The following is a 15,613-nucleotide window of genomic DNA, read 5'->3' as shown; positions in this document are numbered from 1 at the left end:
CCTCAGCACCCTCTGTAGCCCAGAAACCGACAAGCGCTCCCTAGGCACAGACCGAAAAAACTCTCTGACCTGACGCCCATGTCCGCCCGCCAACTTCCCTGCCTCTAAAGCCCGAACATAATGTGCTAATTGATAATGAGCAAATATAGAACTATGCTCTATACCCACCCCAAGTGCTCCCACTTCCAACATCTGCCCTCTAAAGCTTAATACATGCTCCAACCTGGTAATTCCCACCTCCGCCCATTTATGAAATACTCTATTTTCCATACCCGGTTTGAAATCCGGGTTTCCCTGTATGGGTAGCAGGTCTGAGACATCTGTTGCTAGGCCCCATCCGTTTGTTAGGTCTCGCCAGGTCTCCCTTAAGGGGTCCAAGAGTATACTACTACCCACCAATGTATGCAGCATTTTCCTTGGGCAATGCATAAAAGAAATACAAGTGGTACGGCTTAAAATAATCTTGCTCAAGAGTTCGGGGCGTGTAGTCTTGTCTGTCTAGTAGCCAATCTCCCAAGTGCCGCAGCAGACAAGCTTGATTGTACCGACGTATGTCCGGAAGACCCATGCCTCCTTCCCTCCAGGGACCCATTAGGAACTGCAATGAAAGTTTTGGCTTTGAATCCCTCCAATAAATTTCCGGATATTTCTATTAATCATAATTATATCCTTACCCTTTAGCCGCAATGGAAGAACCTGTAATAGATAAAGCCAGCGCGGAAACTCCGCCATGCGATATAGATGGATCCTCCCATGTAGGGTAAGTGGCAAGACCTTCCGTTTTTCTAAACGCCTCTTCTGAGCCTCAATTCTGCTAGCTACATTAAATTGGTATAAGGCAGATGTGTTCATGGGGATTCGCACTCCTAAATTTTTGAGGGACTCCGTAGCTCATTTCAGAGGGAAGCCATTTCCCCATAGGTCCCTCACCCTCGGATTACCAGTTAATGCCCAAGATTTTAGATAGTTTATTTTAAATCCAGCAAAATCTCCATACTCCTGCAGGAGCTGCAATAATGCCTCTAAGGATTGCTTGGGCTGAGTAAGATGGACCAAGATATCATCCGCAAAAGTGGAGACTTTAAACGAGGATGGGCCCCAAGTAACTCCTGCTATCTCTGGGTGTATGTCAATTTCTCTGATCAGCGGATCCAACGCCAGGACGAACAACAAGGGTGACAAAGGACACCCCTGACGCGTGCCCCTTCTAATTGTAAATGGCGCTGACCACTCTCCATTGATGCACATGAAAGCTTGTGGATTTTTGTACAGGGCTCCCACAGCATTCCTAAACAACCCCTCTATACCCATCCGTTTCATCACTGCGAACATAAATCCCCAGACCACTCGATCAAAAAGCCTTCTCTGCGTCGAAGCTGACCAGCAGAGAAGGCTTGCTCTGTCTTTCTACTGTCTCCAACGAAGCCAGCAAAGCCCTTATGTTTTTAGTTGCTGTTCTACCTTTTACGAATCCCGCCTGCGGGGCAGCTATCGAGTGAGGGAGTACCCGCGTCAGGCGATTCACTAGAATCTTTGCATATAATTTTATGTCGCAGTTTAACAACGATATGGATCTATAAGAACCCACGTCAGACTCCTCTTTGCCCGGTTTTAACAAAAATATTACTTTAGCCATATTGAGTGCGGCGGATATTTCCCCCGAAGAAGCCATGGTATTGAACAATTTAAGCAACGGGGGGGGGGGGGGGGGGTGACCTGTTCCTGTAATAGCTTATAGAAGGCTATGCTGAACCCATCTGGCCCCGGGGCCTTATGAATATTACTTTGCTGCAGGGCCAACATCAATTCGCCCTCCTCAATTGGACTATTCAATGCCTCCCTCTGTGCCTCCGTGATTGTGGGCAAGATTTGATTGTCCAAGAACAGATTACTATCCTCCAATATATCTGTTGGCTCTTTGTATAGGTCTTTATAGTAATTCCTAAAACATTCCATTATGTCTTTTGTCTCGCGAAGTAACCGCCCCCCGCGGTCCCGGACTTGCAGTACTTTCGTTGGGCCCCTTGTCCCTTGAATCAAACATCCCATAAAAGCTCCCGCCTGATTCCCAAACCTAAAAAGTTGATGCTGATAATACAGCTGGGACTTCTGCGCTCTTTGGTGGAGCAATTCATTCAACTCCCTTTGCAGTGTTAATAATGCTTTCTTATTATCCTCCGTAATGTCCTTCCCAAACCGAATTCGTTGCCTTCGAACTTCTTTCTCCAAACGTAAAATTTCCTTATCCCTCATCTTTCTAGCCCTCGCTCTATATGCTATTACCTCCCCTCTCATGACTACTTTTGCTGTTTCCCAATATAAACTCGCTTGGTGTTGGTGCTCACTGTTGTGGGCTGCAAAGTCCCCCCATTTCTCTCCCACGCATTTCTTAAAGTATGGATCATGATATAATTCAAATGGGAACCGCCAGCTACCCCGTCCTCCCCCCTTTCCCCGTAGTCTCAAATGCACCCAAACAAATGAGTGGTCTGAAATTTCACAACATCTATCTCCGCCTTTGGTATAACTGGAAAGAGGTCTCTCGAAATTAAAAAATAATCTATACGGGATTGTGATAAATGTGCTCGTGAGACATGTCTGTAGTCCCGCTGCATCGGGTGCAACACCCTCCACACATCAATCAAGTTTAAGGTGGAGCTGAGAAAAGGCAAACCCCTCTGGGAATGTCCAGGAATCAGTCTAGGAGTGCTGCTTCTGTCTAACTGAGGGTCAAACACTGTATTGAAGTCTCCTCCCAAAATTATATTGCCCCCCTGATAGGGACCCAATAGATCCAACAGCCTTTTATAAAATTTTTTGTCATATACGTTAGGAGCGTACACATTACAAAAAATATAAGAGACATTACCTCTCTCTACCTTTACTAGGACAAATCTACCTTCTGTACTTCTCTTCACTGCCTTAATTCTCATATTTAAACCTTTGCGGAACAACAACAGGACCCCTCCTTTTTTCCCCACTGCAGGTGACCCCTCCACCATCTCCACCCAACCTTTCTTAAATTTTGATGTTCCTGGGATGTTAAGTGTGTTTCTTGGAGGAACGCGATATCTGCCTTATGTCTCTGTAGAGCCTTCAACACCTTGGTGCGTTTAATGGGTGATGAGATCCCCCCCACATTCCAAGATATTAACTTTAACTCGCCCTATCTAGACTTACTAATGTTCATTCTAATGTCTAAACGCCCTAAAGTGTGAAGGTCCACCCCCCAGCCCCTGGGTGTACCCCCTCTTATCTTTAGCTATTCTCCTTGTGAGCCCCTCCAGCTCTGCAGCCATAATGAATACCTGCGCCACCAGCACACACTCCAGAAGTAATGGTAAAGAAAAGAGAGAAGAAGAAAAAAAAAAAAAACCCACCCCTCCCATTTCCCTCCCTCCTCCCTTTCTCCCACCCTCCCTCCCCTCCCCCCATGCCCCCCCTGTATACCCCCCTTCTCCACATTCAGCTCTCGCTAGAGAACTGATCACGTTTTCGCTCCGCCCCCGCCTGCCCCGCGCCCTTACATATTCAGTTCAGTGGTACCCCAATTACAAGGAGCTCTCCCCCACCAAGATTAATAATTAAATGATGTAGCCTCCGCTCTTGTGCAAGCTCCCCCTGTTCACCCCTCACCTTAACACTGGAGCCCCCTCCCTTTTACAGCTTTCCCTTCCCCTAACGGATCAGCATCTGGGAGCCCTTGTTAAAGTCTTTAATATCACATCTCTCAGCCCTTAAAATCTCATTATCTCACCCTCTGCACCTAATGTCTGAGGCCTGACCCTGTTCAGGTGTTCTGTGCGCTCTCCGCTGCTGCTTGCACCTGCTCCAATTCTGTGCCCGCTCGCATGCGGTTGATGAACTGCAGTGCCTCCTCGTGTGCGCTGAAATGGTATTGTTTTCCCTCATGTTGAATACGCAGTTTGGCGGGAAACATTAGCGCAAATCGGACTTTCCTCTCGTACAATATTTTGCATACCTCTGCAAACCGTTTGCGCTGGGCCGCTACCGCAGCCGAAAAATCTTGAAAGCACAAGATGGTATGAGATTCATATTGTACCTTTCCTTTTAAGCGCCATTCCCGCAAAATATCCTGCTTATACTTGTAATTTAGAATTTTGCAGATGACAACTCGCGGTCTTTCGTGCCCCTGCCTCTCTCTGCCCAGCCGATGGGCCCGCTCAATTTGTAATCCATTCTCTAGCCGTTGAAGATTCAAGACTTTCGGGAGCCATGATTCCAGGAAGTCGCGGAGGTCCACCTCCCGCACCGTCTCCGGAATACCGACGAAACGGAGATTATTCCTCCGCGACCTATTCTCTAGGTCTTCCACCTTCGCTGCAAGCTCTTCTAAGGTGTCCTTTAGACCTTTTTGGGCTTTGTCCCTTTGCACGCACTGGTCTTCAATATCCGACAGCCGTTTCTGAAAGCCCGCCATGTCTGCGTGCAGACCTTCGAACTTGCCATCTAGTTCAATTTGGTCTGAGATTTTTTGGAGCTTGCGGTCTACTGACGATTCCAGCAGGGTGGAAACCTCCGCCGCTATTTCAGCTGCCCAAGCGGAGCTTACCGAGTCCCCCGCGTGGCTGACCTCCGCCATCTTGCCCTCGTGGCTCCTCGCTCCGTCTTTCTTGTTGGATTTAGATGTCATGCTGGGTGTTTCTTCTAGCGCCTGCGGTGCCCTCATACTATTGGGGTATTCCGATTACGCTGGCTGATTTCAATTGGGTTTATCAGCTGTTTATTATGGCGCTACGGGCTTGATGTTATCGGTGGGGCCTCGGAGCTCTCAGATGCGGCATCCTTCCCTCAGCCAAGCATCACGTGATCTTTTTCAAGACTATTTTTCTTTTTTTCATCAAATCTGTTGTCTTCATTTCTGTTTCACCAACCAATTGCACTTGCCAAGTCCATTAAGAGTTTAGAAGTCACCCTTGAGAGTCATTTATCTTTTTCTGGTTTCACCGTTGGTTAGGAAATCCTTTTTTGTGTTAAAGCAAATTCTGTCACTTCATTCTTTTTCTGATAGGTCTTCTCTTCGGTTGCTTATTCACTCTTTGGTGCTCTCCCGTCTAAATTACTGTAACTCGGTTTTCTCTGGAATTCCACAATACCAATTGCACCATTTTCAGGTCATTCAGAATACTGCTGTTAAACTTCTCGATGGGGATAAGAAATTTGATAGTGTGACACCCTGTTTCTCACTGAACACTGGCTACCTATTTGCTTCCGTTTACCATTTAAGCAGTTGACTGTCCTTTCATGTTCTTCACTTTGGTTCTCTGTCTTTTCTGCACACTTTTCTCTCTCCTTATCAACCAACATGTCTTCTGGGTTCCACCAGTCAGAATCATCTTCTTGTTCCTTCTTTTCTTCAAATTAGTTCTACTTCATGCTGATCTGCCAGCTTTATTGTTCTGGCTCCTTCTTTGGGAACTTATTATCTTTATGCCTTTGTTCTGAATTGTGTTTTTTTTAATTTAAAGCCCTACTGAAAGCCTCATTGTGCTTTTTCTTCTACTTAAGCCTGACTCTTTCTTGGCCCATAGCAGTTTCCATCTGGTTTTGCATTTGCCTCTTCCCCTTGTCTCACTAATGTCTTGTCTTTTTTTTTTTTTTTTGCACTTCCTCCCTTCCTTCTTTATCCTCAAATAGGTAGTTTGGTCATGTGTTCCTTGTCCCTTATTATTATTCACTTGTAACCTAGCCTTCTTACGTATCCTTCCTGATCCCCTTTTGTATTTTTACTTTTTGCAAACCACTTAGATGTTACTACTACTACTACTATTTAGCATTTCTATAGCGCTACAAGGCGTACGCAGCGCTGCACAAACATAGAAGAAAGACAGTCCCTGCTCAATCTAATAGACAAAAAATAAAGTAAGCAAATCAAATCAATTAATGTGAACGGGAAGGAAGAGAGAAGGGTAGGTGGAGGCAAGTGGTTACGAGTCAAAAGCAATGTTAAAAGAGGTGGGCTTTCAGTCTAGATTTAAAGGTGGCCAAGGATGCGGCAAGGCGTAGGGGCTCAGGAAGTTTATTCCAGGCGTAGGGTGCAGCGAGACAGAAGGCGCGAAGTCTGGAGTTGGCAGTAGTGTAGAAGGGAACAGATAAGAAGGATTTATCCATGGAGCGGAGTGCACGGGAAGGGGTGTAGGGAAGGACGAGTGTGGAGAGATACTGGGGAGCAGCAGAGTGAATACATTTATAGGTTAGTAGAAGAAGTTTGAACAGGATGCGAAAATGGATAGGGATCCAGTGAAGCGACTTGAGGAGAGGGGTAGTATGAGTAAAGCGACCCTGGCGGAAGACAAGACGGGCAGCAGAGTTTTGAACCGACTGGAGAGGGAAGAGGTGACTAAGTGGAGGCCAGCAAGAAGCAGATTGCATTAGTCTAAACGAGAGGTGACAAGGGTGTGGATGAGGGTTTTGGTAGAGTGCTCAGAAAGAAAGGGGCGGATTTTACAGATGTTGTAAAGAAAGAAATGACAGGTCTTGGCAATCTGCTGGATATGAGCAGAGAAGGAGAGAGAAGAGTCAAAGATGACCCCAAGGTTTCGAGCTGAGGAGACAGGGAGAATGAGAGAGCCATCAACAGAAATAGAAAACGGGGGGAGCGGGGAGGTGGGTTTGGTGTTACTATTTGTGGTATATTAAATATAGGTGAAATGTGAAATATCCCCTGCTTACTAATTTACCTTCTTGAAAATTCTTGGAGAAGGAGGGACATGATTAATTTTGTGATACTTTTAACATACATTTTTGCAGCAAAAGATAAACTTTGCTCCCACATCTACATATACAGTAGAAGGTCTGAAGCCTGACACCTTGTACAAGTTCCAGTTGGCAGCCTGGTCTGACATGGGAGTTGGAGTACATACCTCTGTCATTGAAGAAAAGACTACCCAATCCAGTAAGTCAGAGAAGGATGCAATGTCTGCTGCATGGTTAAAGTGTTCATACCCCCTCTTTACTCCATGCCTAGAAAAGTCTCACATTTATAATTGAACCTTTTAGGATTCAAGTGTTGACCGCAGTAATTGCAGTTCATTCATGTGATTGATAACTTGCCTCTAGGATTTGGAGGTTGTATGTTGAGAGTGGAATGAAAGGAAATGGTAAGTATTAGATCTCACATTTTTTTCCCTGCAGGGGACTCGCAGAAACTGCTCTGAGAAAAGGGATTGTGCTGTACAGCTGGGATAACCCTATTCTATTGAAGCTTATTAAAAAAAAATAAAAACCTCAGTTCTGAGAATTTTTGGCCTTCTTACTGTGAATGTTCTCTTTGAAAAGAGAGAAAGTCATACAGCAGAGCAGGGTCAGCAACTTATTGTTCAGTGCGTGCCACTTTTTCCAAATTGAATGACAACAAATAATCGCATGTCATCACACATTTTCTACGGCCGCATTAAATTTAATACTTTGGCTGGCAGGGATGCCCAAGTGCTGCATGCTGAAGATTTTAGCTTCTTGAGCTCCCTGAGCTATGTGAGAGAATTTTGGAATTCAGGAGACAGAGAAGGAGACAATTTGAAGAGAATAGATGGTGGAGGAGACACAGATGAGTCAAATGGTGCTGGATTTGTGTATTATAGACGGTACGAAGAATTTGGGACTTAAATATGTATACACTAGAGGAGCGGTGAGAGAGTAAATATGCTAGAGACATTAAAATAGCTGAAAAGTACAAATTGTTTAAGGTAAGCAAGCCCCTTTTAGAGGAAAGACGGTTCTAGAGCAGGACTCACTGTCAAATTCAAGAAGGGCAGATTTGGGATCAGCATCAAAAAATGTCTTTATGTAAGATTTTGCATTTAATTTTGAGGGTAATCTTTTTAGAATGTTGGGCTTATTTATCTGCTGCTGTTGTCATCTCCCTTACTTTTGGTTGTGTATGTTTTTTTTTTTTTTTTTTTTTTTTTTTACTGTTGAGGGTTTTTTTTTTTTTTTTTTTTGCCCTGCTCCCCTCCAACATTTTCCAGTTACGTGAACTGGTAAATTAGATATTTGGGATTCCTTGTAGTACTATAGGTATTAGACGTAGAAACTAATTGATCGTATTAGTAGAGTAGTTCATGTTTTTTTTTGGATTACTTCATAAGAGACAACTTCACCCATATCTAACACTGGCGCACTTAACTTTAATAGCTCAGACATTTATTCTTACTGTGTATACAATTATAATGCAGTTTATGCAGCCCATTCACAGAATTGACTTTGCTGTCTACGCTGTCCAAAATAGTAAAGTTTACATTCTAAATGGGCTGAAAAGACAGTGATATTATACCAGTTCTGAGGCAACTGTACTGGTTTCCAGTGAGGTATAGGATCCAGTATAAGCTACTGCAATTGACTCTTAAAGCCAGGAGTACATTGGACCCATAGTTTCTGCGGTATAAAGTGTCATAACATACAGGTTTGAGCATTATGATAGCAAGATAAGGATTTATTAAGAGTGCTTGGGATTAAAGAAATGAGACTGATGCAGCATGAATGTTGCAATGTTAATAGGTGAAGTCAAAGATTGATGCAACATGAATGTTGCATGGTTAATAGGTGAGGTGAAAGAGGCTATTAGAGCCAAAAGAATGTCCTTCAAAGAATGGAAACAGGACCAAAATGAAGAAAATAAGAAGCAACATAAATACTGGCAAATTGGATACAATGCATTGATAAAGAAGGCTGAAAGAGAATATGAAGAGAAACGTGCCACAGAGGCAAGAGCTCACAGAAACAACTTTTTCAGGTACATCAGAACCAGAAAGCCTGCAAGGGAATCTGTGGGACCGTTAGATCATGAAGGAGTAAAAGGGGCACTTAGGAAGGACAAGGCCATAGCGGAGAAACTGAATAAATTCTTTGCTTCAGTTTTTACGGAAGAAGATGTAAGATCTGCCTGTACCAGAAATGGTTTTCAAGGATAATGATGTGGAAGAACTGAAACAAAACTCAATGAACCTGGAAGACGTATTGAGCAAAATCAACAATTTAAAGAGTAGTAAATCCCCCCTGCCGCGTCCATCCGGCCCTCTCTATGCACTTCCTGTTTACGTAGGGCCACATGGACGCGGCAGGGGGGAGCGGAGCTGCCTGTGAGAATGGCAGCGCTGCACGATGGGCGAAAAAGAGAATGCAGGGACCAATGCAGCGGAGCCTGGGGAGAATTATTATTTCAGGGCAGATAGGCAGCGCTGAACGCTGCCTCCCGGATGGCCATACCCAGAGCCACGGGAGAAAAGGCAGCGACAGCGAAGGATGTTGGGTGTGCGGACCTGGAGGGAAAGTGGCCTGGGCCCGTCCAGGCCCGCCCATGGCTACGCCCCTGCTTCAGAAAGTCCGCCCAGTTGTTTGTTTCTTTTGATCTGAACAGGAGGGGAGTTGCCATCAGAAAACGCACAATCTCAAATTGGCTTGCAGATTGCATTTTCTTCACTTATGCCCAAGCTGGGCTGTTTTTAGAGGGTCATGTCACGGCTCATAATTACTACTACTACTACTACTATTTAGCATTTCTATAGCGCTACAAGGCATACGCAGCGCTGTACAAACATAGAAGAAAGACAGTCCCTGCTCAAAGAGCTTACAATCTAATAGACAAAAAATAAATAAAGTAAGCAAATCAAATCAATTAATGTGAACGGGAAGGAAGAGAGGAGGGTAGGTGGAGGCGAGTGGTTACAAGTGGTTACGAGTCAAAAGCAATGTTAAAGAGGTGGGCTTTCAGTCTAGATTTAAAGGTGGCCAAGGATGGGGCAAGACGTAGGGGCTCAGGAAGTTTATTCCAGGCGTAGGGTGCAGCGAGACAGAAGGCGCGAAGTCTGGAGTTGGCAGTAGTGGAGAAGGGAACAGATAAGAAGGATTTATCCATGGAGCGGAGTGCACGGGAAGGGGTGTAGGGAAGGACGAGTGTGGAGAGATACTGGGGAGCAGCAGAGTGAATACATTTATAGGTTAGTAGAAGAAGTTTGAACAGGATGCGAAAATGGATAGGGATCCAGTGAAGGGTCTTGAGGAGAGGGGTAGTATGAGTAAAGCCATGGCTGCATTTGTGGCTCACTTAGTCAGCCTCCATTGAAGAGATTTGCAAGGCTGCAATGTGGTCATCAGTCCACACATTCACATCTCACTACTGCCTTCAGCAGGATACCCGACGAGACAGTCGGTTTGGGCAGTGGGTGCTGCAGAATCTGTTCGGGGTTTAGAATCCAACTCCACCCCCCCCCCCCCCCCCCCCCCCCCACAGACCCATTTTTGTTCTGTTCTAGGCTACACTCTCAGTTAGTTATTTATTGTTTCAGGTCAATCTATGTTATGTCCTCGCTGTTGCGATGCCCAGTTGACCAATGTTCATTGTTTTGAGTGAGCCTGGGTGCTAGGGATATCCCGCATGTGAGAACAAGCGGCCTGCTTGTCCTCGGAGAAAGCGAAGATACTTACCTGTAGCAGGTATTCTCCAAGGACAACAGGCTGATTCTCACAAACCCGTCCACCTCCCCTTTGGAGGAGTTGTTTGTTTGCTTCTATGCTTTTTGATTAAACTGAAGTAGCACATTCACGCTACGGGAGGGAAGTTGTCCGCGCATGCACGGTGCGCGCACTAGAAGACTCTAGCAAAACTTTGTTTATTTTGCTGGCAAAATGTCGATTCCTGGGCCGACGTGGACGTCAACCCACATGGGAGAACAATCAGCCTGCTGTCCTTGGAGAATACCTGCTACTGGTAAGTATCTTCGCTTTATCACACCATGGTTAACCTCACCTTGAGTACTGCGTTCAGTTCTGGTCCCTGAGTATCAAAACAGATACAGAGGAATTAGAAAAAAGTTCAAAAAAGAGCGACCTAAATGCCAAAGTAATGGAACTTGTGTCATCTGAGGAAAGGCTAAAGAGGTTACAACTCTTCAGTTTGTAAAAGATGATGGTATGATTGAGGTTTACATAATCCTGAGTGGTGTTGAACGGGTAGATGTGAATCGATTTTTTTTTTAACTCTTTCAAAACAAAAAAAAACAAAGACCAGTGGATAATCCATGAAGTTACATGGAAATATGGAAATACTTTTAAAACAAATAGGAGGAACGATTTTTTCACTCAAAGAATAGTTAGGCTCTATAACTCGTTGTCAGAGGATGTGGTAATGGGAGTTAGAATATCTGGATTTAAAAAAAGGTTTGGACAAGTTCCTGGAGGTAAAATCCATAGTCTGTTATTGAGATAGATGTGGGGGAAGCCACTGCTTGCCCTGGGGATTGGTAGAATGGAATGTTGCTCCTATTTGGGTTTCTGTCAGGTGCTTGTGACCTATATTGGAAGGAGGATACTGGGCTAGATTGACCATTGGTCTGACCCAATATGGCTACTCTTATGTTCTTATATATGGCCACATTTTTGTTTAGCAGTTTATTGCTGAGTAGGGATACATGAAACATTTTATCAGGTATTCAGTAAATGAATGAAAAAATAAATAAAACAAAAATCTTGAGAAATATCAAGATTTTTCCCAGCTATACAGCACTGAAATAAGTACAAGTTTGGTTGGTAAGTGGCTACTGCCTGTGATCTTAGTACCGTGATCTGAACTCATGCAATAGAGCTTTCTGCTGTGTACACTTTAAGTTAATTCTCATTTAGTTTTGCTAATTTTTCCAGTTTTTTTTGCATGTTTTAAGTGTGGCTATTACTCAGCCAACGCATTAGTTTGTCCCTAGTTCAGTAATATACAGTTCTTGTTGGTGTGACCAGTGCATTATTTTGCAAGTAAGATTAAAGAGTACTGTCAATAGTCCCAAGCCTGATAACAATAAATTGCTCAGCGTGTTCAAACAATGTATATTCCTATGTACTTTTCTCTCACCCCTAACACTTGCCTTGTTTTGGTACTCTTTGCTTACACAGATCTGTAGTATTATTGTATTGTATGTGATGAAGGGCTCCTTTTATAAAGCTACACTACTGATTAGTGTGCACTGAATGTGAAGACGTTCATGGGAATTGAATGGGCTTTTTCATACTCAGCAAGCTGCTAATCGGTATTTCCACTTAGCATAAGGAGCCCTAAATGTTGGTTTTGTTAAGATCATAGTCATCTCCCAAATCCATGTGCACAATGACCAAGAATCAAATAGAATATCTTTAGAATATTTGTGTTATTGCTCTAGAGAGGAGATAATGAAACCAGTAATATTTTTTGTAAACGAATTGGTAATGGATCCATATTTTTTATTTATTGGGATTTATTAACCACTTTTATGAAGAGATGCACCCAGGGTGGTGTACAGCAGGTATAGTTGAACATAAAACTTACAATTTTGCTAACAGCATAGCAATAGTAAAATAACCAGGAATAAACATAAATACAATAAATGAGATAAACTTGAAAACAAATAAATTAAAACATAATAATAGAACTACCATGAAACAGTATCAAAAATATACACATTTAACAGGACTGGAATTCAAATACCAGAGATCTAATACAATGTTAGCATAATAGTAATGATACACTTAATAAGCATGCATTAGAACATTCAACTAACATAGATATGACGCTAAAGATTTTCATAGTTTAGTTTATTATTGTTAAATTTTCAGTACTGCCATTCATGGGAGAACACCAAAGAGGTTTACAGTGCGATATTTCCACCTCCTCAGCAGTATTCCTTTTATTTCATTTTTATTATATATTTTATTATTCAAAAATAAATTACAAAACCATCATATATTGTTTTCAAAACAATTATAATTAACCAAAAGAAAAAAACATAAAACCTTTCAAGCATCAATTTAACATATAATGATCCAACAATAACTTGCTTTTCTATTTAAGTACCAGAATGCCCTTTCCTCTCTTATCTTCTCATTCTTGCTAAATAAACCGCCTTCTGCTGGTGTTTGGAGGAGAGGATCACAGCTATTCAATTCTTTCAACTGTGGACACCAAGAAGTGAAATCAGCGTCCACAACTGGGCAGTGCTTGGTCTGCAGTACAAGAAGTGGAAAAATAGCAGTAGTATTCACCTTGTGCCCAGCACACCCCCAATATCTCAGTTGTCTTCATCGCACATAGTTCTGAAAATAAAGCTTCCAGTATTCAAAACAATTAACAAGTTAAAGGCAGGATAGGCTCCTGCCAGGTTAGAGTCTGCAGAGCAGCTCAGGATGCGATATTCAGTGGCATTTAACTGGGCAGTGTCACTGAATATCCCCTTTGACCACTACGGCACTGTCGAGACAGTCTGGAATGCAATATTGATTGCTGTTGCCCTCATAGCTAATCGGGCAGGTAGGGCCCCTTAAATAGCAATCTTAACTTTGCCTTGTTAGCTATGCATGTGCAACACTAAGGCGCACTAGCTTTTTCAGGAATATTATTAGCATCTACACGGTTAGTACATGCTAATTCTTAGCGCGTGCTGAAAATGCTAACGCATCTCCAGCATGACTTAGTAAACAGACCCCTGAATATTTATGAATTTGCATAACATCCAGGTACCGCCTCTAACCCAGTTGTTCAGTGCGGGTACCCAGACATGACCGAGCATTAAATATCCAAGTCTAAATTAGCCAGCTTCAGTCAGCATTAAAAACAAAAATATGATAAAAAAAAGAAACATTGCCACTGGCTTAATGTAGACCTGCAAATCTTCAGGCTTGGTTCCTTAGCTCATGCTTTGCCCTACCCAGAGACATTTCTCCAATTTAAATATGTCTGCATACAGGTCTGACCCAGTATTGCAGTTCTTATTTTCTTATACAGGGCAATTTTCAGGTGTATCAGTTTAGCCAGATAAATTGCTTGGAAATTGTGCTCTGTTAAAGATGTAAAGTTATGTTCTTTGACAATGACATTTGCTTTCGGTCTTCAAGGGCCACATACAGTTCAGGTTTTCAGGATTTTTAATAGAACTGTAGCTCTTGACCCCGGGCAGTGACTGTCATAGCAATGATTTGCACTCTCTGAGGCATAGAAGGCATCCTTTTAGAACAACTGGGGGTGCTAAACTAGGCACAGATTGCCCTCTAGTGCAGGAGTCTGCTTAATATTGAATTTGCTCAGCATTCTTTGCACCCACAGAGCTGCCAGGTCTATTTGGGATATTGAGTGATGGAAAACTCCCCCGGTACTAGTCTTGGCTTTAGTTGAGTTGGTAGCCCTAGGAGTAAGAGAAACATGCCAGCAAAAATTAGAGCTAACATAGGTGTTAAAAAACTAACCCATGATAATAATTTAAATGCTATTGAATACTCTTTTATTTCATAGTGGATGACTAAGCATGAAATATTGAGTAGATAATAAAAGGCTGTTAAGATGTAGAGTTGCTTTGGCAGTACTCTTTTAGATCTCACTAAAGCACACTAGTCAGGTCCTTGTCATTGATCACAAATTTTAAAATAATGTTTTGTGATGAAATGGTTGTCATCTGTAGTTGGTTGGCTGGGTAAGTGTTACCAAATCATTTGTTTTTCCTGCTACTTGCCATAATCATTTCCCCTCATCTCCCCAATTCCTTCATTTATTTGTCCCCAGCCCCTTCTGCCCCACCCCAAGAAGTCGAATGTGTAAGCATCAGCTCCACCACCATCCGGGTAAGTTGGGTACCCCCACCAGCTTTCAGCCGCAATGGAGTCATCACTGGGTACTCTGTTGCATACCAAGCAGTGGATGTAGAGGACAGCACCAAACTAATAGTGAAAGGAATTGGACCAGAGCACACCAGCTGGGAGATCAGAGACTTGGAGAAGTGGACTGAGTACAAAGTGTGGGTCAGGGCTCACACAAGCGTGGGTCCTGGACCAGAGAGCTCCCCTGTCTATATACGCACCGATGAGGACGGTAGGTTCTTGCCAGTCCACCTTTCACCTTGTTTTTGCATCAGAGAGAGTTTCCATTTTTTTCTTTTCTTTTCTTCTTTTCTGTCTGACTTCTTCAATTGTAGAGGTAAATGTGAGGAATTGTTAGGCTTTTACAGTGATATATTTATCACTGTAAACTCCTCTTACATATTCTGATATTTGTCAACATTTGCTTATTTCCGATCTGAAGAATAAGGGTTACCTTCGAAAGCTAATCAAAAAATGTATTGTTAGTCTTTTCTATGTTTTGATTTATTTCTGTTTATTACAGTGATATGATAAAAAATTAATGCTTTATTATTCTGCCAAGTGAGAGATTTCTGGTATTTTTAAAGAATGTCTTTTTTGAATAACAACTCACATATAGGCTACAGTGGAAGGCAGATAATCATGTTTTTCATTCCTGTGAATGCAGTGTTTGTCTCTTTCTTCCATTATGCCTCAGATCCTTACTGTTTCCCAGTGTTCTTCCCACTTTCTTGCTTTTCTTTCCCTGTAACTTTTCCCTTTTTCTCTGCTATACCCAGTTAACTTTTCTTTCCACTTGTGTGCCTGATTTTTGGATGACACCCAGCGTGGATTTAGTGAAGGGAAATCTTGCTTCACCAATCTATTACATTTCTTTGAAGGGGTGAACAAACATGAGAATAAAGGCAAACCAGTTGATATTGTGTGTGTGGATTTTCAAAAGGCGTTTGACAATGTACCTCATGAAAGACTCCAGAGGAAATTGGAGAGTCATGGGATAGGAGGT

At 42.8% G+C, this 15,613-nt stretch overlaps 1 protein-coding gene across 1 annotated transcript in view; it reads left to right on the top strand.

Moving 5' to 3' along the window:
* The window catches only part of PTPRF (protein tyrosine phosphatase receptor type F), a 1,045,343-nt gene that overhangs the window by 586,848 nt on the left and 442,882 nt on the right, over positions 1 to 15,613 (top strand). The window contains 2 exon segments of the mRNA XM_030205921.1: positions 6,772 to 6,916; positions 14,534 to 14,839. Coding sequence (XP_030061781.1) covers positions 6,772 to 6,916; positions 14,534 to 14,839 — 451 coding nt within the window.

The sequence above is a fragment of the Microcaecilia unicolor genome, chromosome 6, assembly GCF_901765095.1.
Source record: "Microcaecilia unicolor chromosome 6, aMicUni1.1, whole genome shotgun sequence".
Classification (NCBI taxonomy): domain Eukaryota; kingdom Metazoa; phylum Chordata; class Amphibia; order Gymnophiona; family Siphonopidae; genus Microcaecilia; species Microcaecilia unicolor.
Note: the sequence above shows the minus strand (reverse complement) of the source record. Positions and strands in the feature narration are given on the sequence as shown.